This window comes from Passer domesticus, chromosome 3, assembly GCF_036417665.1.
Source record: "Passer domesticus isolate bPasDom1 chromosome 3, bPasDom1.hap1, whole genome shotgun sequence".
Taxonomy (NCBI): domain Eukaryota; kingdom Metazoa; phylum Chordata; class Aves; order Passeriformes; family Passeridae; genus Passer; species Passer domesticus.
In genome coordinates, this window is record NC_087476.1 from 20,520,425 (window position 1) to 20,546,278 (window position 25,854).

The following is a 25,854-nucleotide window of genomic DNA, read 5'->3' on the forward strand; positions in this document are numbered from 1 at the left end:
TTCTTTTTCTAAATCTTCTCAACTTGTGTGTCTTTAAGCTGAGCTAGCATGTACTGATTAGAACAATTCAGAAGCCAAACATTTTTTAGTGTTGTTTAACAGATGGTTCAAACCTGAAAATTTTAACTCTGTAAGCTAGTAGCAATAGACCAAAATTATTTGATTTTTGTCACTTAATGCCCAGATACAGGTTATTTTTGAAAAACCTTCTGTCCTTCAGTTTACAGTGTTCAGTTGTTTTAATCTGAAGTTCAAACTGGCAGTGATAAAAAGCAATTTAGATTTAAAATAGTAATGAATGTGCAGAGTTTCATATACAACTTTGTTGCCAAAGAGCAGTAATGTAGAAATAAATAAGTCCACTTCATTGCCATGTATCCTTCATTATTATCTGTGCAAGACTGTGGCCTTCATATGAAGTATCTTCCTTCTCAGTGCTAGAAAAGAGAACACCCATTCTTATCTCTGTTGCTAGTCCTTACAGTTATCTGCAAAAATGGAATGAAAATTTCATGAAGCTGTGTAGATTTCCTGTAGCACAGAGCGTTTTAAATGCATATACATTTTAGAAATGTTAGCTTATTAAAAAAGATTTTCAGTAACTTATATGTGTATTGTTTTATATTCACCCTGTGTGGTCCATATACGTAAGTGTTTGGTGTAGTCCTCAGTGTTGGGTTCCATAGTTAACTGTCAGAAGTGACATAGGTGGAGTTGAGTCTCTCTGGCAGTGACAGACCCCTTGGCTCTTGATGCTGTACAAATCATTGGCAAAACAGTGCCATGGCACCTGTAGTATGTACAGAGTTGTGAATCAAGAGTTTCTTAAAAAGACTTTCTTTGCCCCAGAGGTGACAATAGAAGAGAGATGTTGTTCATTGCTTCCTTTCTGCCTGTGCAAGGATGTGCAATAATTCTTCGCAGACTTTTTACCTGTGTGCAGTTAAGACTTGGTCCACTTCAAAAAATAGATGTTTGTACACCAGAACTCTGCAGAGCTTTACAGTTGTCTGGCTAGTACTGTCTCCTTAGTCCTTCCTGAATGTCAGTAATGATTTTCAAGGTACGTCTTAGGAAGATACTTTCATGTATTAATCACTTTGGCATAAAATTCAGCCCCTCTGGGAAGAAAAGAAGACAGCTTCTCTCCAGATACATGTTGCTACAGACAATGAGAGGCTCTTAATTAAGAACATGATTTCTTTTTTTTTTCAGCTGGTAGACTTTAATGCAGGAAATTGTAAGATGTATGCATCTTAAATATTTAATTACTGCTATACTAATTAGATGTTTTTATTTCAGTATCATAACTGGAGATGATGAGAATGAAGAAGTGTACAATACTGAAGACTGTGAGTTTGCAGCCAAGAAAAGGAAAAAAGATCATTTTAGGAATAACACTGATTCACAATGTAAGGCTGGGGTTTTTAATTTATTTTAGAAGGCTCATGTGGGTTCAGAGAAATGTTATAATAGTCATGTTATACTCACCTATAGAGTAGCCTTCCAAATTACGCCTATTTCTGTATTGGCAACAAATTCTGGTGTCAAAAGTGCTATGTCTTAACTGAAACTGTGTTATTGATCACTTATTGTGTTGGATTTTTTTATCAAAGACCCAAAGGTAATTCATTTAAGAATAGTAATTGCTGAGTATTAGGTGTCTTCTGATACTAACCACTGTTATGTTTTATGGACTAGTTTTAGATTAAATTCTTCTTGATGCTTATGGGAGCTTCTACTTCCCGAAGCAGATGGTTTATTTTGTTTATTTCAAGTTCTAATTAGTCAACCAACTCCAGAATCAGTTCATAAATAAATATATTTTGTCATAACAATTATATTTCCTGATAAAGATTTTATCAGTACCGAATTTCTTGGAGACAAGTCCCTTTTAAAAAATTAAGATGTAAAAGCCATTTTATCAGCTTTTATTTGTAAAAGATTGCTGATACTTTGGACTGCAGATGTGTAAAACAGTAAGTAAATTAACAAAGCAGAGAATTTGGTAGAGTAGGTAAATAAGGTAAGTTGGTTAGCAGCTACTTGGCATTTCTAATGCTTTGATCTTGAAATGATCTGTTGTTTGTATATCTGCAAAAATTGTTAGGGAGATGGTGTTGCAGAAAGCTGCAAGCTTCTCCAGGCTTGTCTGAGTTTCAGGCATTTCAGAAGATTCAAGGGACTGCATGTCTCATTTGACAACACGCAAGACTTGTAAAAGCTGAAGGTCAGCCTGATTGCCTTCATTAGTCTTGTACCCTTGACTTCCCTGCTGTCCTCTGCAGTTAGTTGAACCAAGTCAATGTAGAACAGGCACCTGTAGAGAAGAAAATGAATTAGAGGGGTGGAGTGGTCAGGAACAAAAGTGTTGTCTATATCTGCTGTACTTTCAAATGCTGAGGAGCCTGTTGTATAAAAAAAAAAGGTCAGGAATTATGTAGGACATAATTATGTTATGTCAGATTGGTCACAGCTGGCAAAAGTTGTCATTCATCTACCAGTTGTGTGCCAGGTCTTTTGGTTTAAAAAAACCAATTTATATAACTTTTCTATTATTTTCATGAAGTCCATATCTTTTGACAATTTTTAGTTATCTTTTCCATCATTTATAAACTTCCTTCATTAAAACTGTTCTGCTATCTTATGAAGCATTTTATTGAAAATTGTATGTTTAATTGAGTTTCTGGAAGGCATTAACTAATGTGGAAGCTTAAAATGCTTATATTTTGATTTTATTTTAGGTTTTTATCGTGAAAAGTGGATTTATGTTCATAAAGAAAGCACCAAGGAAGTAAGTCTGCGTGGTGTGGCTCAATCTTTGTGGTTCTTAATTGACAGACAGTATATTGAAAAAAGTATTTTTGCCATGTGGTCTTAAGGGGTATACTTACCTCTCTTCATTGGCAATACTGGACACCTGCACATGGTGAGGCAAAGGCAGCTGTCCAAGTGACTTGTAGGTAGGTCTTTGTGGCAGAGATGTGGGAACCTGCTAGGATAGATATGCAGTTCTTCACTGTTCATCCAAGCTCTTCTGTCTTTCTGCTGTCTCTTTGAACTAAAATTGAAAGTATGTGCAAAACCCGAGAAATATCTCCAAAGAAGTGGCTTGCAGGCAGGCACCTGGTATTTTGGAATCTTAGTGCAAATTTGAATGGAAGTAAGTAAAGCATCAGTTTCAAACTTTACAGAGAGGATCTTTATTTTCAACCAAGTCCACATGCTTTCAGTTTGAGATATAAACTGTATCATGTAACTGTAAAGGGAATATGAAAGCTCTTGGAGTGACCTGTTGGCAAGTCAAGAGTTAAAATACATTTGTTGTATGTAGAGATTAAACTGTCTTGAAGTGTGAATTTCATTCCTGTGCTGATTGTCATGGCTTATCTGGGATGTGTGGAGCTTGAACACCAGTAAGGAGGTTTTACATCCACATGGTAATGTCAGCCAGGAGAGGGGGATGGAGGTGAGGCTGATGATGTAGCCATGCAGGCAAAAGTAGCTTTGCATTTTAGAGCTGAGAGAGACAACACAGAGCTTTTTACTCAGGAAGGGCGTGCTGTGGAGGAGAGCCTACATAAAAGGACATAATGCAAGACTTTGCAGACCAGTGGCGTAGAGACTGCCCATCTAGCTCTGAAGGGTACTTTAAAGCCTTTCACCAGATTCACAGCCCTCTTTCTGCTTTATCTTCTAGATGAGGTTACTTAGATTGGTCTGCAAAAGTCTTGAGCATGCTTTTTCCCATTGTGCTGTCTTAAATTAGGGTGAGAAGGAGCAGGGGGAGAGCAGACTGTCGCCAGTCCTTGTGGTGCTTTGAATAATAAGGTTAAGCTGAGGTTTCAAAAGTACATTGAGGCCAAAATACAAATAGCCTAAAATCATGTATTGGTGTCCTTCATAACCCATATATAAAGGGTTCATTTTTTTCCCCTACTTGTGCAGAAGTTGGTGTACTAGTCATGTATGAGTATTTGCTTCTGGTCCTTGTCCATTCAGAGAGTGGACAAAGTATTTTGGTTACCTTCTAATATTTGACCATTCATCCTTCAGATTTATTTGGGTTTTTAGTATAAAAAACAAACCAGGGATGGTTAGAATTAAACACTTATCTTTCAAGTAATTATTTGTATAAATTTAAAAGCTTAGAGTAGTAGGCTGAAAAAGTAGCAAGGAATAACTGAAAAATTCAGAGCAACAATCTAAGCTAATCTAAAACATAATTTGGAGGCTCTAGTTTTCCTTACAGGTTCTGATCTTTCTTGATTTTTGAAAGAGCGGTCTCACAACCAGAAAACATTTCTTCCTAAACTGGATACTCATTTTTAGGGCAAAATGAAAAGGGAGGTCTTGGTAAGAAACATGTGAACCATGCTATGGGAGAGCATTGAAATTGAAGAAAACCAAAACAAGTGCATGTGTGTGGCTGAAATGAAATTGGAGATGTTTTTGGAATAATTTTGTCATGATGGTACTCTGGGAAAGGTAAAGCTGTAGTTTCATAGCAGTCTGTTCAGGGAAATGTCTCTTATGTTAATGTTTTAAGCATGACCTAATGATAATAACTGTTTAGGCAGAGAACAGCCACAAATATTTAAATTTCAACAAAAGTTTAATTGGCTATGTGTTAATTCATTTCTGTTAGCTAAGCAAGGTGTGCATCTCATGAAGTGTGCAGTGTGCTTGGGTCTGAGGTGCATCAGCTGAGTGAGCAAGCAGTGCAACCCTGAGTTTGGTCACTAACCAACAGGCAGTAATTATAACCACTCTGCAGTGAATTCTTAACTGTCCCATACTGCTGGGGTACATGCATGGTAAGTGTTTACTGGGTCACAAAAAGGAACATTATTTGTACTTGTCAACATCCCATAATTTACCAAGGAAGTCTGTCTAGGAATGAGCTTTAAATAATTATTTATCCTCCTCCTTCCCTGGGCTAATAAAACCATAATAGCACACTGCTCTGTGAGACTCTCTTTTACCAGACACATTTTCCTAGCCTCAGTGTATTTGGTCCTGGGCTCCAGTGTGGCTTTGTGGCTCTAAATGTACCGAGTTGACATAATCCCAAGTAATTTTGGGCTGCTTCTACCACCTTAAGTTGTTCTCAACAGCCTCTGAAACTTGCATTTTCACATGAGAGTGTGGAGAAGTACCAAAGGAAAATGCACTTGCTTTTGCTCTCAATGTGTGAAAAAAAAGTGCCTAAGCTTCTAGCACCTGGAAAATAAATTCTAGATGTTGAGACCATTTCTTCTTCTGATCTCAGAAGCAGCTTGCTGTGTTCTCACCCTTAAGTGTGGATCAGATAATTCTCATAACTGTAGGCTCAGACAGCTGTACAAGCAAGACTTTCCTCGTGCATGGCAAATGAGGACTGTGATAGCCACGAGGGAGTGCCAGCATTGTGGCCGTGCAAGAATGGAGTAGATTCCCAGGGAAATCAAATACCAGTGATGCCAGATTACACGTTTAATATGAATTGAAAGGCTTTGCTTACATATCTGATAGTTACAAGTAGTGTATCTTGTTTCATTTAATTTCTAGTAGAACAAATAACTCTTCAGTCCAGAGGCACTACATTTCCAGGGAGCATGGTATCCATTAGCATCAGCTGCATGTCAGAATGCTTTTCTGAATGTTTTGCTCAATTTTGTCTTTGTTTCCTTCCATTTTAAGTGTATTTTTCCCTTTCTCAGAGACATGGCTACTGCACCTTGGGGGAAGCCTTTAACCGCTTAGACTTTTCAAGTGCGATTCAGGACATCAGGAGGTTCAATTACGTGGTCAAAGTAAGTTCTTTATTTTATATGTATATTATAAAAATGCACTTGCTGATCTGCATGTGTGTACAAAAAGAATATTTTTGCACTGAACAGATGACGATTTATAATTGTATAAATATCCTGATCATAGGTAATTTATAATGCAAGTAGCAACTTCAAAGTGAGTAAATTTTCTCTGGTGAAAACTCATTATATGGCTGTCTGAAAGCTTATAGCTTGAGGAGGATGGTGATGGCCAGTGTGCTGTGTCATTTAAAAGGGGAACTTTGATGGTAGTTTCAGTTGTTGTTCATCAGTCTGGGTAATTAACTCTCTTTAAAGGTAAAATTATTTCTATATAACCAAAAATAGCAAAGTGTTATTAATCTTAAATATATTTCACTGCATCTCAAATATGTTTCAAATAACAATTTCCAGAAGAATACTTGATATACAAATATTTTGCTATTTCTGTATCTTCTATGACTTCTTACCAGTCCTGTGATTCATTGCAGTTTTTTTTTATCAAAGACAAGATATCTATGATTTATCTTTGTTAACATTCTGTACAACTTGAGACTGCAGCCTTAATTACCTCAATGCCTCACCAACTGCCCATTTGGAAATGCCTGTTTTGGGGATACTGATCTCTTTCTAGCCCAAAGTTTATTGTCTAACTTGAGGTAGCAAAGTGCTTGTCCCAGCTCCTAGAGTAGCTCAAAATGTGAGTCATATCAGGACTGGAGTGGACTCTTCAGTGGTGAGGCTGTTCACAGATATTGTATTTCTTGGAATGCATCCTGAACTTGAAAAGACACAAATAAAAATTAAATAAACATATCAGGAGAACACCCTTACCACTGGCCTGTGGACTATTTGTAGAGAAAACACATTCTGTCCATCCCTGTGAAGATGAGGCAATGTATTGTCCTTTCAGAAAAACAAAAGATGTGGAAACAAATCCAAAAAGGATTTGCTTCCAGGCTAGTGGTTAGGGTACTTGCCTGGTTTGTTCTCCTTGCAGGGTTTGGGTTTTTTTTGGTATATGTATGTGTTGTGGTTTAGAACGTTACTTTTTAATGCTGTTTTGGGAGCAGAATCAAGAGCCTTGACCCTTCCCAAGACTTTTCAGCCTTGAACAGTAGGAAGAAGAAAAACCAAAGCACTTAAAAAAGGTGATTTGATATAAATGGTGTCAACCTTGGGTGTCTCACTTGAATAGCAAGCAGGTAAAAGGAATGCAGATCTAGAATTTTGCATTTGTTTTAGATACTGCAGTGCCCAAACTGGGTTGCTGAAAACAGTTGATCAAGACAAAGTGCAAAGTCCAGCATAAGCACGTTGACCAGTTTTTCTTCTGTTCACCAAGAAATATAATAAGTTGGTTTAATCAGCCAAGCTTAAGATCATTGTGGAAGGAGTAGTACTTTAAAATTCAGAAATTTGGCTTTGCAATCCAAACTATTATTCTGCTAATTGCAGACCCTGAGAAATCTGAATGAACTTAAAATAGTGGATAGACTTTCAAAATCCTTTAAATGTTTTAGAATTTATTTGGAATTTTTAAGATTTAAATTATTTTACAAATACAAAAGTTTGATTGTGTCTTTGCATCAGTTCCCCTGAGGGGGTGACTGTTTGTTGATAGCAAGGTATAACTCAAGAATACTATTTTTAAAGACCAAACCCTACCCTAGCTCTTCTTTGATCCCAGACCATCAAGATGATTCTCCAACTAACATATAAAAATATGTCATTCATTACTAAAAGTTAATGGTCTGTTAATTGATGTCTGTCCAAGACTCTTTTAGGATGGGCAGTGAGGGTCAGAAGGTAGGATCAGTTAGTTTTTTGTATTTGTTGGCACTGTAGTGTATTAATAATTTTGTAGCTAAATTATGTTAAATTATGATACACTGAATTCCATATGGGTGGGTTTTGCCCAAATGTTTTCAAATAAACAGAGATCCATTCAAAGTTACAATCTCTAGTAGACAGCATACGCGATGGCTCTGCATGTATCAGTGTGTGAGATCCTAGTACTCTCTGCTGCTTTGCTTTTGCTACAATTGTCTTAATCCTTGCATATTAACTCTCACTGAAATTGGAATCTTCATTACAGTCAATCTGGTGGAATTTGTTTCTTTAATTTGATCTTCAGACTGAGCAACATAACTGATTTTTTTTTTTTAATTAATCAAGAGAAATGTACCTACTTGCTTAAACTGGCAGACTGCCAGAGACCTCTAGGTATGTTCTCAATTATTAATCAAGCTAATAGGCTTTGAAAAAGCCAACAAAGAGATCCTGGTATCTATTTATACAGTTTTTTAGACTAGATTGCTTGTATTTAAATACATCAGGACAATTACTTCTTTCTTGTATAGCACATAATGTTTTGTCAGAGATCATGCAGAGGAGCCAGAAGTAACATTATTAAATCAGGGACAGAACAGGTGTATTCTTTTTTCCTCCTAAGGAAAATTATTGTTGAATGAAGTGTCAAATTGGTGTTTTAGAAATGAAGATACAATACAATTTTTGGCAAGCTTAGTCTTTTTCATCCTCTGTGCCAACACTTGGTGCTACCTTGTACTGGAACACTGTGTAGGGAATGGTGTTTTCTGCTCCGTGCTTTCCCTTTCCATTGTGTTGAGAACACTTGTTCTGAACTCATTGTTACAAAGTGCAAATTGCAAAGCTCAGTGCCACACCTCTAAACATTGCAATGGTGTCATAACATCAAAGTCTCTCATAATAAGAGAGCATTTTTTGTTGAAGAGCTAATGGTTCTTATCAGCTACAAAACTTAATCTGAAATATAAAAGCAAATGTACCAGAATGGAGCAAAGGCTGCCTCTAGTAGCTGTAGCTTGGCATTCATGTGTGGCAAGAACTTAAGCTGTTGTGATTGTTTTGCCCTGAATCATTGCCACTGTTCTTGTAACTTTTTTTGCTCACAGTGGTTTCAGAGACAGATGTGTGGACAGCTAGGAGATTCTTACTATAATACTTAAGAGAAAGTTACTGACATTTTTTTGTACACTGCTCATTACTAGATTGCTGTGGTTTATTCTACCAGGGACATGAATGCAGGTCTAATACAGAAAGTGATTTTGCCTAGTTTAGGCAAAATAGGGTATTTCCATGAGTAGAAAGTAGTGCACTAAATCCATCACACTTCAGTTTGACCAGTATAATATTTCCACTCAAAAGCTGCAATTCTGGTAGCTGGTATCAGTTCAGAGTGATGTTCCTGGCCACCAAATCTGTCAGGGGCTTCAGGACCCAACCACATCCAAGTTAACATTTGTATTTGTGAGCCCCCAAAATAGACTCTCTCTGTTGCTTCACTACAGCTCATAAAGTATGTCATGTGCTTTGCTAGAGATAAGCATTTGTACAGTATTTTGAAAACCTGCATCCTTCAGAAGTTGTTCATGGGATGCCAGTGGGAATGCTTAAAGCTTTCCACGTCTTACTTTGTCTTCTGAAATCTGTAGTTATATTTTCACAAAATGCCAATACAGGCTGTTGTAGGGGAGTGTGTGCACTAAATGTGCATTTAAAACCATCCTTTACTTCTGTCATTCTTCTAATTTCTAATTTTTGTCATAGCTGTTGCAGTTAATTGCAAAGTCCCAGTTAACTTCACTGAGTGGTGCAGCACAGAAGAACTACTTTAACATTTTGGACAAAATTGTGCAGAAGGGTAAGACCTAAAAATATGTAATCTAACTGCTCAGATTTAATTGCTGTAACTAAGCTATCAACTGGATTTTTTTTGTCTTATTGCCATTTTTACATTGTAAGACATAGTAATAGCATTCTTGATTATGCCAGGTTTCATACTTCCCATCCTATGATTGCAGTAAGTTACTTTCTCTGTTATTGAATAAAGTCTATTGAAACAGGTTGGTGAAATTGTGACATTTAGGTTCTATTCAAAAACTATTGGTTACTGTTAAATTATACTCTTCACAAAATGAGAAAGCTTTTAGGTTAATAAAATTTTTGGGTTTCAGTTTACATGATGTACTGAGACTCAAAAAACATACATTTTGATTCTTTTAAGAAAAGCCATTACATTATATCGATTTTTTTTTTTCTGGTATCCACACTAAATGGAGATGTACTGTCTGCTTTGAACTGAAGAAATTGGATTTATACCTTCCTGTTTAGCATTAAGCCTATTAAATGCATAGCATGAATTTTTGCATCCAATTTGCCTGTGAAATTGTTCATTATTGATCTTGCACATAAGGAGCAGCACCACTGAATGTCATGGTGGGAATTAGGGCAGTTATTTGTACACAAACAGTTGAGTTGTTATTAATTCATCTAAAAAAGGAGTGTTGATTAGCTTGAGCTGTTAGCTTGGTTAACTCTGTCAACCAGAATTGTATTTGCTTTGTTTTGTTTTCCAGTTATGGAAGACCAATATAATCCACGACTGATCAAAGATCTTCTACAGGATCTGAGTTCTACTCTCTGTATACTGATTAGGGGAGTAGGAAAATCTGTGTTGGTAGGCAACATCAATATTTGGATTTGCCGATTAGAAACTATCCTTCTGTGGCAACAACAATTAAAAAATCTTCAGATGAACAAGGTATGTTATTAAATCATTAATTAATATTTGGGGGAGGGGAATTATGTTGAATATTGCATGAGGATTTGTAAGTGAACCAAGTTTCAAATACATTTTAAACAGTTTTACTTGTTTTATGAACAAGTAATGTGAAATTAACTCACTGGCGTCAGCTTAATTTTCTAATGTATTAATAGCTTTTCTCTAGTGAAAACTGCTACAGTGTCTGTACTGCTGCTTTGTAGTAGAGATGTATAGATAGAACTGTTTTTCCCACTCAAATAAGTTTTTTAAAAAATTGTCTCTAGCTTGTCAGATAAACATGGGGGAAAAGCCCCAATTTTTAGTTCCAAAATAAATTTTCTACATCTGAAGAAAAATCTAAAAGGTGTATCAACTCAAGTAGCAATTATACAGATTTATTCATTAGCAGAGTAGCTTTTGTAAGAAAAAACCCAAAACCCAAAAAAACAGCAACAAAACAAAAAGAAAATATAATGACTTCAGCATCTGGTTTCTCCTTATGTGACTGTGTTCAAAGCATGTGGTATGCACTGTTCCAGGATTTTATAGTGAAAACTTCTGATGATGAGCAGACAACTTTTTTAATCTGACTGGGTTTCTCCTGGAAGAAATCCTGTAAGATATTGCTCACTATAAAGTCATACAAGTGTTTTATCTGTTGGCTTCCAGCTGTGAAGTTTTTAAATTGTCCTTTCTGTGTGAGCTGGTTATCTGAATAAACCGGCTACTTCTGGGATAGAAAGGAGAGCTGAGAAAGCTGGTCTCAGCAGTTTCCGTGCAGCAGGCAGCCCCAGCACAGACACTTCTGAGACAGTGCACTTGCTGCTGTGCTTGTTCCCTTCCAGCGTGACACTTCCCTTGGAGCTGTTTTACACTGGCTGGAGTAGCCCATGAGGAATCTTGCATCTGTAGTGCTCACATAGTCAATCCTCAGCAGAGGAAAGCTGCTGCCCCAGCAGCATTGTACCAGATGACTCTGTGGAAAGTCTGGTCTACACACGAGGTGAATGGCTGGGAAGGAAGCAGACAGAAATGTGAGCCCATGGGTGCAGGGCAGCTCTGCTCCCTGGGGTTGGCACTGCCCGTGCTCCCTCCCTGCCAGCTGGGACACGGCCTGCAGCCTGCTGGGCCTCTGCCACCTGGCACTGTGGCTCCAGCTTTAGCCGTGTAGGAGCTGTGCTGCTGCTTGCCCCACTGCAGTTCACAGAGGTGTAGAGTCTTATTGAAAATGTTCTCTGTGCTCTCATCTGTCATCTCTGTAGACCTTCTCGCTTATAAATGAGGGGGAACTTTCTCTAGGCTTCAGAAATTATCCCACTCTCTTCTGCCCCTGACTTCCAAAATGCTTTCATTTTGTATCTCTGGTCTTCAGTCCTGTATCCTATATTCTATTTTATACTCTAGTTGGCTTAAGGCAAGTTGGCATGTGTTTTGTTTGTTAATAAAAATTGAGAAACTGTAGTATCCAACAAGTTAGAAATAATTGGTTCATGCCTTTCTTATAGTTAAGGCTTTAGCACACTGTAGATGGAATTGACTAGATTATAGTTTTCAAGACAGCTTAATATTATTTTGAGGGAACAGAAGTGTTTCAAAAATTATTTGAAATTTAAATAATGAATTTAGGATATGTTTATTTTAACAGTAGGAAAGCTATGAATTATAAAGCTTACAGTTTGTTGCTTCTTCTGTACATGAATTTGAATTTCCAACAGCAGTTAGAAAATAATTGTAGGCAAGCATTAACCATAGATTTTATTAAATTATTTGAAAAAACTAAACTAAGACCTGAGATTCCTCAGGTAAAGTAAAGAATCTTATGTGTACTTTATGCTGTCATGTTTTTGTAGCTAAAAGTCTTCAACTCTTATTTCCAGCAAGTCAACAATGGACTCACACTTAGCGATCTCCCTCTGCATATGCTGAATAACATCTTATACAGGTTCTCTGATGGCTGGGACATTATTACTTTGGGTCAAGTGACCCCAACTTTGTACATGCTTAGTGAAGACAGACAGTTGTGGAAAAAACTATGCCAGTACCATTTTGCAGAAAAGCAGGTAATAAACTGTGGTTTTTGTATAAATGTAGATTTTTTGATATCGTAGACTAATAATGGAGCATGAACTTGTCCTTTTTGAGATAAAATTGTGCAGCAATCATGAGTATTTTCTGTATTTGGGGCTTGATTCCTCCTAAATGTTCAATTCAGAGTTTAAGATAACTCCTGGGCTGTTTCCTTGCATTATTTTTGAAAGTGAATGCAAGGAAACAGCCCAGTAGTTACCTTAAACTCATAGACATACTGAAGGCAGTATTTAGGAGGAATCAAGCCCCAGATACAGAGAATATTCATGATTACTGCAGTGATTGCAAGATGGGCTGTCTAAAAAACTGCCTGGCCAGTGCTGTAGAGGATACCTCTAAAGTCTTCCTCTGAAGTAGAGCTTGCTTTTGAAATCATTAACAGAAAGAGAAGCAGTACTTTCCTGTCACTCCCTCATAAAGAGCATTAAATTAATCTAGGAATGACTCCAGAACTGTCTTCATTTTCTGACATTAATAAATGCTGGGAAAAAGTCTGACTAGGTGAAAATAAACCTAAGTGGAAGGTACCTCATCAGAGCTGAGGAAGAACTTCTGAAACCTAATACATTCTCTGCTGGAGGAAGGCAAAGTGCCCCTTCTTAAATCTGGCAGGTTGAAGTTGCTTGGTGACTACCAGATTAAATATTATTGTAATGGGGAAGACAGAACTGAAGCTCAATTAACTCATGCACCATTGACCCAAATAAGATTTTTTGTGTGCGTGTGTAAAATGAAAGGTTTTAGAATTAACTGGAAAAAAAATGGACAGACAGAAGCAAACTGAAAACCCATCTTCAGAAGCAGCCCAGAAGAATTCAAGGTGAAGTTACAAGGATAACAAATTTAAGCTTATGTAGCAGTTGAGTGGATTTTGAGGGTAGATGAGGTAAGCTCTATTGAACAGTGACTAAACTGGTTAGAGAAGAGCTTCTTGTACTAGGGTAATGCAGGGAGAAAGACCCTGAAGGGTTTCAGTGAAATTAGCTGTCCCTGTGCCCCATAAAGTACTCTTGTACACAGTGTTTCCAGTGTGTTCCTGAATGTTCACATTCAATTTCTTACTAAGTTATTATCTAATGATGTTCCCATATCTGGTTGAAAGTGTACTGGCTTGATAAGCCACAGAATCACATGAGGTTGGTTTTTCTGTCCCCTGCAGTGTGTTTATTGAGCCATTGAAACAACCACGAAAACATAATTGATATCTGAAGAGAATTTTTGGGAAAAAATGAGAGCCATTATGAAACAAAATAAAGTGTAGCTGAAATCAGAAAGGCAGTTCTATTCTCTCCCCATTCAGGAATTGTCTTCTGAATGAAGAAAGCACTCAATGTATTAGCATTAATCCACACTGAGTGGAACAGAAGTCTTTTACAGTACATACTTAATAAACCTTGTCTGTCTCTCAAGCTGGGGAGAAATAGCTGTTGTGCACCAGCTAATCTTTACATGCAGATTAGGTCCTCAAGAAGTACATCTGTCACTAATTATTGCTATCCTTCTTGAGAGATCACAACCATATATGAAAAATAAACATGTATATGTTTTTAAAATTAAAGAGCTTTATTTAAATCCATATTACTTTAACAGAAAACCACTATCTGTATTGCACAATCATGTTTTTAAATCTCATTCCTGAGTGGTTTGGGTTTTGTAAAAGGATAAAATTAATTACTTACAACTCTAAATGCTGTTTTGTTAAATGCTTCTTGACTATAATTAGAATAATTTTGAGACAGTAGAATTAGATCAGCTGTGTATGGCCTAGTTTTTCTTGGCAAATATGCACTCTCCTATTTTTAGTCTTTGCCTTCCATCTTTTTTGTGGCTAGATATCTGTCACTGCTTTGCAGAGACGTATGATGTCATAATATTGACTTCAAACAATTCTAGTTACAAAACTTCAGTTTAACTACCTTCCCCCCACCTTCCCCTGTCCTTTGCCTGAATTGACTACGACAATTTTAAAAGAAGATATTAATTTTATGTCTAGTTTTGTAGGCATTTGATTCCATCAGAGAAAGGTCACATTGACTGGAAGCTGATGTACTTTGCACTTCAGAAATATTACCCAATAAAGGAGCAGTACGGGGACACCTTGCATTTCTGTCGACACTGTAGTATTCTGTTTTGGAAGGTAAGAGCTTTGGAACAGATCATCAGAAATAAGTTCAAACACCTACTGGTGGTTATCTGCAAGGAAAAATATTGTGGTCATTTTATCAGCTTTCTCATGTGAAAGGTGATTAGATAATATCTGACTTGAAAATAATATATAAAACTTCCATATAAAATCTGTGTTAAATTCTGAAGTTGTTCTTAATCTTGCCTTATTTCTTGCTATCTGATAACCTCAATACTTAGAATTGCAAGGAAAAGTGTCATGTGGAAAGAGTTACTCTGTCTACTTTTATTAATTCGATCTTACGGAAAGTTGTGAGGGACTAGTCTGAATTTAGTGTTTTTAATGATGTCATGGTAATCAATACATGTCTAATGAGAAATAATTACTACATTTTTTCTTACCCCATTGCTATAGAGCTCTGTATTTTTATATTTTTGCTTCTGTCCAATATGAAGCTTGGAGGAATGTTTAAAACTTCTTCCACAGTGTGTTTTACCCTGGTTTTGAGGTTTACCATAAGGCATATGTTGTCTTACAGGATGATTTTAATTTCAGTAGGGCATTTTCTTCTTTAATGTGTGTTATTACATAATTCTGCTTTTGTTCTGTGTTGTACTGTAACAGAGCCTTCCAGTTAGTGACACTTCTTTAATTTTACAGCTGGAAGGTCAGATATGTGTAATGTCAAGTGGACAACAAAGAGCAAGAAATCTTTGAGAAATTTGGGAAAATACTCATATTACTCATATTCTAAACAACATAAATTAGTTGCTCTTGTGTCATCTTTCTGTGATTTTTATGAGAAGTTGTATGTCAGTGTGAGGCTTTTTAATTTTCCTTCAAAAAACTTAGGCTGTTTAGCAGAATAAGCAAAATCCTCCTAGAAATAGCATGTTCCTTAATGATGTGATCTTGAAGTTGAGTATTTTGCTACCATGGGAGCCCTTCCAGGTAGTAAGGTTTTGCAAAATTAATAGTAGGAAAGCAGGTAGCCAGAATTGGCTTCTACTGTGAAGAGCCTGGGCATTTTCTGAAGGATCTGTGTCAAGAATGACTAAGAACTCTCATTACAGTGGAATAAGTCTTTAGCATGTATCTCAAGATGTAGGGTAAAGCCTCTCTGAAAGGGGAAGTTTCAAAGGTGCATTTAGATGGGCATTTGTGGTATGAGATTTCTCTGGATTGCCTGCCATCACTGTGTAGAGTGAATGCTTTCTACATTAATCTTAGTATAATTAAAAAGTACAAGTCTCTAATATTAGGAATTGCTCTGAATGTGTTTGGAATTGAATGTTTAACTTTGCAGATGGTGGGACAGTAAGAGGCAGTGAACCTGTGCAGGTTGCAGTCGTGTTCCAGTAGGAGGTTATAGCAGTCAAGGTGGCAAGACACCTGTTCCAACCTACTGCTGGAATAATAGGGCTCATCTTGGACTTCTAAATTCTTTGAAATTCAACACAGGAAATTTATAAAGGTACTTTGGACTGATGAGCAGTACGTCCTAGATCACCATCCCAGTGCTGCCTCATCCTAGAAATTTGGGCAGGTCTTAAAGTGACAGTGCAGTTACAGATTGGTTGTGTGCTTCTGCACAAAAATACTGGAGCGGGTGTTTGGGATCAGCTGTTTCAACAAGAGCACAGTCAGCAGACTGAGGAAAGCCATTATCCCTTTTCATGCAGCACTCATTAGACCATCTGGGATGCTGCAGCCATGAGGCCCCCAGCACAAGGGAGATACTGATAAGCTGGGTGAAGTTCAGGGTGATCTAATCAGGGAGGCTGGAGGACTTGCCATGTGAGGGAGTGGTGGAGAAGATTGTTTCAGGGGGACATAAGAGCCTGCCACGAGGACAGCCAAGCAAGGGAACAGTTGGACTATAGAGCTGATGCAATTTCCATCCTTGGATGTGATCAGGAACTGATTGGATGAAGCTCAGAGCAAACTGTTCTGATCTCACAGCTTAGCCTGCTTTGAGCAGAGGCTGAGCTAGAGACCTGCTGAGGTGCCTCTCAGCCTGATCATTCTGTGAGCCAACATTGCAGTATTCCTTCTCTAGCCTTGGTGACTAAGCCTTGTCTCTGTCTTAAAATAAATGATGATCAGGCTGAAATGGATTGTTAAATTAATTGATTTATGCATAATTGGCACCCTTATTGGCAGGGACATCTGAAATACCGCCCCTCTTTTTACAGGGCAGTGTGGGTCAAGTAGTGCTGTCACTCAGTTATAGGGGGAAAAAATAGTTCTGCCTTTTTTTTCAGACACTTGTGTCTGTATCCTTTCCCAAGCTTGCTAAAGAGAGGTGAGAAGTAAAGCAGGGGTGAGGGGCAAAGAGACAGGAGCTACTTTATTAATTCTAGATAAATCCTGTTCTAGGTGAAAATATTCCTTAATCAGAACTTTTGTCAGGCTTTGAAAATTTATTCAAGCTTCGGTATTATCCTTGATTAGAATAATTCTTAAAGTAAATGTGTGAGTACTTGACATACAATTATATCTGTAATGCATAGCAAGAAAAATCTAAAATAAACAAAGCAAAGAAACAATGAAAACACTACCACTAAATCCAAATTCTAAAAGAAATCAAAATTACTACAGAGGAAAAGTAACAAGTGTTTGAATCTTGAAACAAATGGAAGCACTGTAGTCTTGAGAAAGCTGATAATATGTAAAAATTTTGTTTCTTTGTTTAATGGTACAATTCAGAAGTCAGGTGACTTTTGTTTCCAAGGTCATTCAGAAGAACTTCAGGCAGAGCTGAACACTTCTTCATAAGGCATCTATTTTTATTTTTCTTCTTTCATTAAACATTGGAATAGTTGCTTGGAATTGAGAAAAAAGTGCTAAAGCAATCAGGGCATGAAGACTAGGAATGATTAATTTCTCTTTACTCAGTTGTGCTCACAAGGAACTCGGTGCTCTCCATAAATTCTTTTTGGAGACAGAGAATGGAAATTATTTACACTAAGGGACATCCTTGATGCAAGTTAATTGTAGTTTTGGGTAAGTGTGCTGAGAATTAGGAGTTTCTAAGAACCAAAGCCACAAGGGTCTGAAATAGCCCAAAAGCACGGGCCTAGATAATGTTGAGAAGAGTTTTCAGCAATTTATAAAACTGATAATATAATGTGATTGCTGACAATGTGAGAAAGCTACTCACAGGAAATTCTTGGAGCCCTCTGTTTTGTGTTCTTTTCAAAGAAGGCCTTGCAAAAGCAGAAACTGATGGCCACTGAATTGAATTATCTATTGAACTGTTGAAGTAAGGAAATGACTTTTCACTTTTTCAGTATACTATAATAATCACAGTGAGTTTTTAACAAGTGTTTAGGATTTTTTCAGGAAGAGGCATTTGTATTCCTTGTCTAAAATCTGTAACCAAAATCAATTTATGTATAGCACATAGGAGTCTCCTAAGTTCTTTGTTGGAAGTACAGTGACCTTTGTACTCTTCTGTGTTAGGAGGGAGTCATAGGAAAATGTTCATACTGGACATCTGTTTTCAAAATTACTTCTTGCTAAAGTATTTGTCCATGATGAAACTGAAAAAAACCACATAATGTCAGTAATGCAAAAGTAATGACTAATTATTGTGCTATGTCTCTGTGAGTGCTTTCATGTATACTATTTCCTCTGTTCCAATAGGCACCACTGCAATTGTGGCAGGTTCTTTTATTTTCCTGAGCTTATTTAGTAGCACTTTTCAGTTATCTCAGACATGGCCACAGAAGCTGAAATATCTTTTCTTCTTTCAGTTTCCAGGGCTTTATTAAAACAGTGTAATCACTTCACATAACACTCGGTTTTAGTCTTCTTACTACTTGTGCTGATTTTGGTTCTCACAAAGCTGCTTGTGATTTGCCACAAGAATAAAAGACTTTTTCTAAATGGCTTATCAACCTTGGCTTAAATAAACCTTAACTCTGCTTCTTTTACTTTATGGCTCTCCTTCCTGCTTCCTTCTTCACGATTTCAAAGGACTACCACCTTGCTTTGTTACTCCAGGTATTTCTTGTCTCATCTGTTTTCATTGCTGACTGTTCCATAATGTCAAAGTGAATAATGTGTTCCTTTCTAATGGTCTGATGCTCTTTGTTTTGATTTTTCTTTCTGCACATCAGTTCAGCAGCAGGAATAGTTTTCTTTTTTCCATTTAGATAAAGGTAGTGATGACTTCCCATCTCAGCTTTTCATCATTTTGTATTTTATTATTGCCATATTCCCTCTTAATGCCATTTAAACTAGGAGCCATAATTCAATTCTAATGAGCATAGGTGCCAGTGGGATCAGACAGATTTTGCTAAGAAATAGGTTTCTCTGCACTCAGTGTTATTGTAAACTGTTTTCTGCATTCCCTGATGTATTTAATTCAGTACTTAAATCTGAAGAGTAACATGTACCTCAGATAACTTTCATGCAAAGGTACAAAAATTGATTTTATTGCACTTGGAATGCTGTAGTCATATTTACTTTTATGGAGAATTTCTCTGAAAAGAAATTCCCTAAAACAAGCTGCATGTGACTTGAGATAGTCAAGGGAAGCAATTATATTGTTGCCTTCTGAATGCAGAAATGGTAAAAATACTTTTACAGAGCTTCTTAATGTCTAGCTATGCTAGATTTTGGGGAAAACAACTACGTTTGCCAGTAAACACTTCTCCTCGGGAATTCTCTTTTTACTTTGAAAGAAGTCTGCTTTAGCTTTGAAATGTTGAAATCAAATTATTTTAACACTTTAATAAGTGTTTTTACTTTGTTATTTAATTATTCTGATGAAAATGTTTTTCTCTCAAAATGAGGAATACACATAATTAAAAGAAAGCTGTGATTCTTCTTTTTGGTCCTCATCACTTTTTTCACCGTAAAATTTATTTTGTTTTCAATAACTAAAACCACCAATAACTGGTCTCTGAGATTTTTATTGCACCTGTAATTCTCGACTGGGTCGAAGTTTCAAAAATGCTTTTATAATGATGTGCAGAGAAAGCAGCATGTTACAAACTCAGTTTAAAATATTCAGGAATACAAATAAGAAAGAGGATAAACCCTACCTGATTTCCCAGAATTGAAATTCTGATGGTGTTTTTTCCTGGAAACTAGGAAAGTAATGACGTGACATTGACAAGGCAATGGGTAGAGAAGGTGATAGTCCATTAGCAACTACCTTTAAGTGTTTTCTGGAATGGTGCAGATCTTCCTTGCAGATGTCATCTCGAGATGCAGGTGTTATATTTAACACTGCTGATTTTGGTCTTGGTCATCTGTTCTTTCTCATCTGTAGATTCCCCCAGTAGGCAGTTCTACCTGGGTCTCTTTTTTTAATGTGTGTGTTTATCTTTCCCTCTGTGTCATGAATCTATAAACTGATTCTCAGGTGATGTTAAAGCAGTTATTAAAAAGAGTGGGAGGATGAGGAGGTGATGCCTCCTGGTGTATTCTTATAGTCCTCCATAGACTTAATGGGAAAACACAGATTATAAATCTGTTGAGTAACAATTTTCACTGGAAAAGCTGAGCAGTATTTAGAATATACTTCACCTGGTGCATTTTGGTGCTGCAAAGACTTTGGGTGAGAATGTGGCAATGAGAAAAAAAATAACTTAAAGATTGTTTCCTTCTATTAACTGAGTTGCATGTAATTTCATTCCCTATGGAAACAAAAGCAATGAGGACCATAGTAGTCTGTAATCTCTTTGTCATGTATTTATTTAGTTTTCTTGCCTCATGTGGTGCATTCACCAGCATTGGTGGAAAAGGGACAGAAACTCCTTAAAGCCTGGTGAGGACACTTCTGAGCCTTCCAACAACACTGACAAGTTTTTTTAACTTCTCCATTGAACTGTCTGGGAACTTCTTCTCATTACACCTCTGCATTTTCCTCATTTAGGGGGTTTGAGTAAGATTCAAACCTCAACTTTTTGTTCAAAGAAGAATTTGAATCTTAAGTAATCAGACAGGTCTGCTGAGGTCAAATTTCTGTAAGAGGAAAGGAAGCACTGCAGCCTTAGTGAATTTGTAATGACAAAGCCTTTCCATTCTGTCTTACTTCTCTATTCTTACCGTGCCTAGGTGCCAACTTCTGTTTTAAGGCAGTGCTTTCATTTCACCTGGGGGAAAGGTAGGCATGAAAGATAAAAGAAAGATTAGGGGGAAAACATAGCAAGGTAGAAAAGCTTTTAAGACTGGGAATTCAAACATACTGTTCAGGTTTTTTGAGGAAATATCTGCTGCCCATCGTTTTCAAACCAAGGGACTCATTTTCCCCCAAAGCAGTAGATGACTTCAGATGTTGATTAAATAGATAATTTAGGTTCAATAAAGCTGGTGCCTTTTTTCCCTTTTGTTGTGCTTATCAAAAAATAATGAATAAGGAAGATAGTTTTTCAAGGGCTCTGGCTCATGTTCTGGTAGAAGGAGAGAATTCTTTTGGGTTTGTTTTTTTTTTATTGTTTTGTTTTGGAGTTTTTTTCCCTAAATTGGGGGTGAAGGGAGACCGAATATGGAAAAAGAACTTACTTATTTTTCTCCTTCATTTCTCAGGATACAGGACACCCCTGCACAGCCAGTGATCCAAACACCTGTCTCATGCCAGTATCTCCTCAGCATTTTATTGATCTCTTCAAATTCTGAGATGTTCAGTAGCTGTTCTCCTGTGTTTGTGGCCATTTTTGTGAAGAGTCAGGCAGGATATGTTATGCTTTTTGTGCAATATATTTAAGTGTAATGTTTTATTGTAGTTTAAATAAATATATGGGGGAGATTATCAGAGAGGTTTGGCATGTTGTTTTTGTGCAGAATAGCAAGGAGGAAAGGAGAAACATTAAGAATTTCGTTGTCAGGAAATCTCCAGTGGACTTTTTTTTCAAGTCCAAGAAAGACCACTTTAATCTCAACTTTAAATCTGCTTTTGACGCCTTAATAGTTGGTTAAAATTATGTAGGGGAGTTTTGAAAACTTCATGGAAGAATTAAACTACTCTTGCAGGGACCAAAGGAGGGGTTTTTTTGTTAATCCTTCTTTCTATAAGCCATGGTTTTCAAAACACCTCCATATAATTTGCACTATTATAAAGAATAGGCCAATATTCTCTTAGACTTACTGCATTACAAAGGTGGCATTTGTTATTAGGAGCTAGTGAGTAAAATATAACTGTGGTTATATCTGCTGTTGAACCTATATGAATGAAGGAAATCAACCAAGTTTTGTACATACATTATGCAAAAATATTTATTTTTCTTAAGGACTTTAATAAACATTTAACCTATCTTAGCACATCTTGCAGAACTCATGAGACCAATCTGGGGCTACTGGAAATCTTTCTGATGGTAGCTACAGCCTTCATTTATACTGTTCGGAATGTCTACAAGTGCAACTGCATTAATTTCATCTTCTAAGAAGAAGACATTATTGAAATTTAATGAGGATGGAGTTGCTTGTTCCTAGAGTGGTACAGTGGCAGAGCACTGTGCTACCAACTGAGGTTCTAACCTGACATGCTATGGGAAACACTGAAAGTCAGTCTGAGCTGGACCACCTTCTGCCAAGTTAATTAGTTGATAAATTCTCCAGGAAACTACTTTATTTCTGTCCAGTAGAACAAAATAAATTGCTTGGCTTAAGCAGGTAAAAGAAGAATTGTGAAAGTTTTGGATTTGTCAGTGAAATTTAACAGTATGTAATGTACAGAAAAAATAAATCATGTACCATATTCTGCACTTGCTTGTTCCGAATCCAGTTTTGTACAATGTAATAAATCATGTTTTTATCTGTTATTCCTAGAAGCCTCTGGTGCATAGAGACGAAGTCATTTGAATTGTGTAAGATCTTTGTGTAACCTGTAGTCTGTAGTAATTGGTAATGGAATGAGAAGCATACAAGCAGTCCTAGTGCTATTGCTTCACAGTAGTTTGTTGTATTAGCCCTTTTAGTAATAGCAGAGCTGGGTTGCTAATAGGCTGCACAAGAAAAGGAGAATATTTATGTCCTCAAGAACTAGTTTTATGTTAATTTAAATCTTTGCGATTGAACTGAATTGCTGATTTTTGTGGATTTTTCAGTACAGGATTTTGTGGACTTTTCTTTTTCTTTCTTTCCATGCAGATGTTGGCTATGGTGAAAGTAGTGGTCAGGTGTGGATCTAAGGACCTCCATTCTTATTCCTGTTCATTCAGAGCATTGCTGCAAACCTTGCTTTCCCAGCCAAGCACTGCTGCAGCCACTGGATTTGTTAAGGACCCAGCAGCCCTTCTTTAACAACAATTTGTACCCCATTTATTTAATTCCTGTAACAGCTCAGATGCTCTCCTGTCTGTGACCTCAGTGACCCTGACAATGGCTGGTGGTGGCTGACATTCACTAATCACTCCTTTAAGTTTTGCTACCCTGCTGTAGCAAATATATATCCTGTAAATACATGGATGCTTTCTCTGGGAGCTTGAAGGAAAGGTTTTAAAGCCAGCACGTGGTTTGATGCTGCTGTGAGCTCTTCCCCCTCGTGCTGAAGGCCTCTGCTGAGGGACTGTGCAGAAGCACCTCTCCTGCAGACAGAGGGCAAAGCTCTTACACTGTGACCTGAGAGATGCCCAGCACTCAAAAGGCAAATAAGGTGACAGCTGGGGAAAGGTGTTAAGAGACCTGAGAGGAAACCTCTCTCCTAGATATTTAATTGAGGAGGGAGAGAAATTACTTTAAGGTCTTGTAAGCCATTTTAAGACAGGTTTGGAAAAAGTCAGTAATAATGTTCATGTTCAACTTGGTGCCCACCAGGACCCCAAGGCCCCAAAGGCAGTACAATGGCTTTTTAAACATTTCTTCTGGCTAAGAGATATGCACAGAAGTGCTGAGAAGCATTTCAGTTCTAGTTTATTTAAGAAATCTTAAACACTGAGTGTGGGATCACATTGTCATGAGTGGTGTTACAAGCTTTTAACACTGGCAAAACTGAGTTTTGGGAACAGTTCCACAAATTTGTTAAATATTTAGTAAATATGTTGCTTAGACTTAAGGCAAATAAGAGCTTGGTGAAGAGTGACTGTGTGATGTGAGGTCATTGGATGCATAAGAATTGTGTTACTAAAGCAAAAAAGCAAAGGCAGTGATTTTGGTGATAGGGTTGGTGGTGGTTGAGTTTTTGTGTCGGTCTGTTGAGTTTTTTAATTTAAGTCACATAAAGAATGGGGAAAGGATTTCACCTTTAGGATGACAATCTTTAATACCTTACCTGGAGCACAGAACATATTTTGACAGCCTGAATTAATCATCTTTTCCTTTACTCCAGCACTCTCTCATGTAACCTAAAGCACTGTAACCATGAGAAGGGTTATGCCTTAACGTGAAACCTCTGCTCTTTGGCCTCCTGTGTGCTGCTGCCCTAGGAGGAAGGGCAGGCACTCTCCCCTTCAGCAGAAAGGGTGCCTTGAAATGTGTTCTAAATCTCTAAAGCAGAGGTTTCTTTTTCTTTGGGGACAGCTTTTGTCCCCAAACCTAGATCTCCTTATAGACAGCTTTTGCAGTGGCAGTGGTAGGAATTCATGTTTTAACTGAGGCTCCTCCATGATCACTTCCCAGTCATGGGTGATTTGGCTTTTAGTGAATTCTGGTCCTGAGAATAGCAGTGCAACGGCAATCAGGATATTCACTGCTGTAGTCCACATGGAGCTTGAAATTACAATTTTGAAAAACAAGGTCTCCCTTCCCACTCCCCAGTCTGCCTCCCAAACCTGTCTCTGAGAGACTCCTGCCCTTTTTTATTACATTCTCTCCCAACAGTTTTGTTCAGCTGTTTCTGGGAAAAGACATTCTGCCATGGACCTTCTCTAAGAGCATTTTGTGAGCGTTTTTCCTTGGAGGCAGAAAGCACTGAGGCTCTTGCCTGGAAAAAACAAAGGAGTTGGACCTTGCTCTTTCTTTCCCATGTTCCCCATCCCTGAGAAATGCATTTAGTTGAAGCTGAACAGGAAAACACCAAGCTCAAACCAAGAGTTCTCTACTAGGACTAGCATTAAAAGACCAGTGGCCTTTCTGCAGTGTAGAAGGCAGAAGCAATGAGGGCTAGCAGGAAGGAGAGGGTAGGATGGGGAACAGTAGCACAACGTTTTGGATTTTATGGTGCACAAATTAGCATATTTAAAACTCCATCGTTGGCAAAGAACTTAGAGGAAGGCTAGACCCTTAATATCCAACTAAAGTTGCTTGAATTGGCAGATAGACAGTTACCTGCATTAAATAAATCAATATCAAATGTTTGGAGACAGTTATTAAATTAGTTCAGAATATTGAAACATTAGCTAATTACACTATTTACTTGCAGTGTTTTTATATGTTCATCTGCAGGGCTCAGGTCCAAACCCTCAAAGACACTGGAACCTAATTCCCAGCAAAAATTCCTACAAAGTTCAGTAGGATGAGGGTTACCTTTAATGCTTAAAATGTCTCTATTGAAGGCCATGACATAGAAGTGGATCAGGACATGAGAGGTGAGAGTAAGGTTGGGTTTCATTCTTTTGGTTCCTGTGGACCATCCTCTGTGCCACACACAGACCTGTCCATCTGCCTGTCACACATGCTGGTAATGCTTATTTCCTGCAGGTTTATGTGTACATTCTTATACAAATATGAATAAAACATCTTCAGTTTAATATCTTTGGACTTTATAGTCATTATGCCTTCAGCTGAAAGTTTTTCTAACAATTTTCAAGGTCTACATCAACAGCTGCCACTTAATTCTAAAATTTACTTCCTTGATTTTTATTTTTTTCCTACTTGAATGCTATTTTCCTGTAGTATTTATAGCAAAACAATAATGCAAGAATATTTTGTTTGCTGAGGTCAGTTATCATTCCCACATGATGCTCAGATATAGAACAAAGTTCTGCATGCTGAGAGCACCTCTTCCCAATGTTTTGGTCCCCATTATTCTTGCAGGCACAGCCATTATTTTTAGCCCTATTCCTACTGGAAACTTTTAAAGCTGCAAAGCTGCACTCCCCTTCTCAACTCAATGGTATCCCTTTAGAGCTTGGTGAATTTATAAAAGCAATACTTTGGCAGCATTTTCACTGGAACCAGATATGCTTGACCATAATGCAGCAGCTCCTGCAGTTGCATGTCCCAGGCTGCAGTTCTGCTGTTTTTCCTCACACATGCATGCCTGCTCCTGTGCCCTCTGTGCCCTTCCCCTGCTCTCACACTGAAGCCTGGCCCTGTTTAAGCAGCCACTGGGCAGAAGTGAGACCCACCCTACCCAGGGCGGGTCT

The 25,854-nt window shown here is 37.5% G+C and overlaps 1 protein-coding gene across 3 annotated transcripts in view; it reads left to right on the forward strand.

Annotated features, from left to right (window-relative positions):
* The window catches only part of FBXO25 (F-box protein 25), a 30,720-nt gene extending 8,349 nt beyond the window's left edge, over positions 1 to 22,371 (forward strand). For 2 of the 3 annotated variants that reach the window (XM_064412067.1, XM_064412069.1), the window contains exons 3-11: positions 1,303 to 1,412; positions 2,745 to 2,794; positions 5,703 to 5,795; positions 9,387 to 9,480; positions 10,196 to 10,380; positions 12,261 to 12,443; positions 14,465 to 14,608; positions 18,578 to 18,604; positions 21,140 to 22,371. In XM_064412067.1, coding sequence (XP_064268137.1) covers positions 1,303 to 1,412; positions 2,745 to 2,794; positions 5,703 to 5,795; positions 9,387 to 9,480; positions 10,196 to 10,380; positions 12,261 to 12,443; positions 14,465 to 14,608; positions 18,578 to 18,604; positions 21,140 to 21,229 — 976 coding nt within the window. In that variant the 3' untranslated portion in view covers positions 21,230 to 22,371. The remainder of the gene's footprint in view (positions 1 to 1,302; positions 1,413 to 2,744; positions 2,795 to 5,702; positions 5,796 to 9,386; positions 9,481 to 10,195; positions 10,381 to 12,260; positions 12,444 to 14,464; positions 14,609 to 18,577; positions 18,605 to 21,139) is intronic. The other variant, XM_064412068.1, reaches the window with a different exon arrangement.
* Positions 22,372 to 25,854: the final 3,483 nt, after the last annotated feature.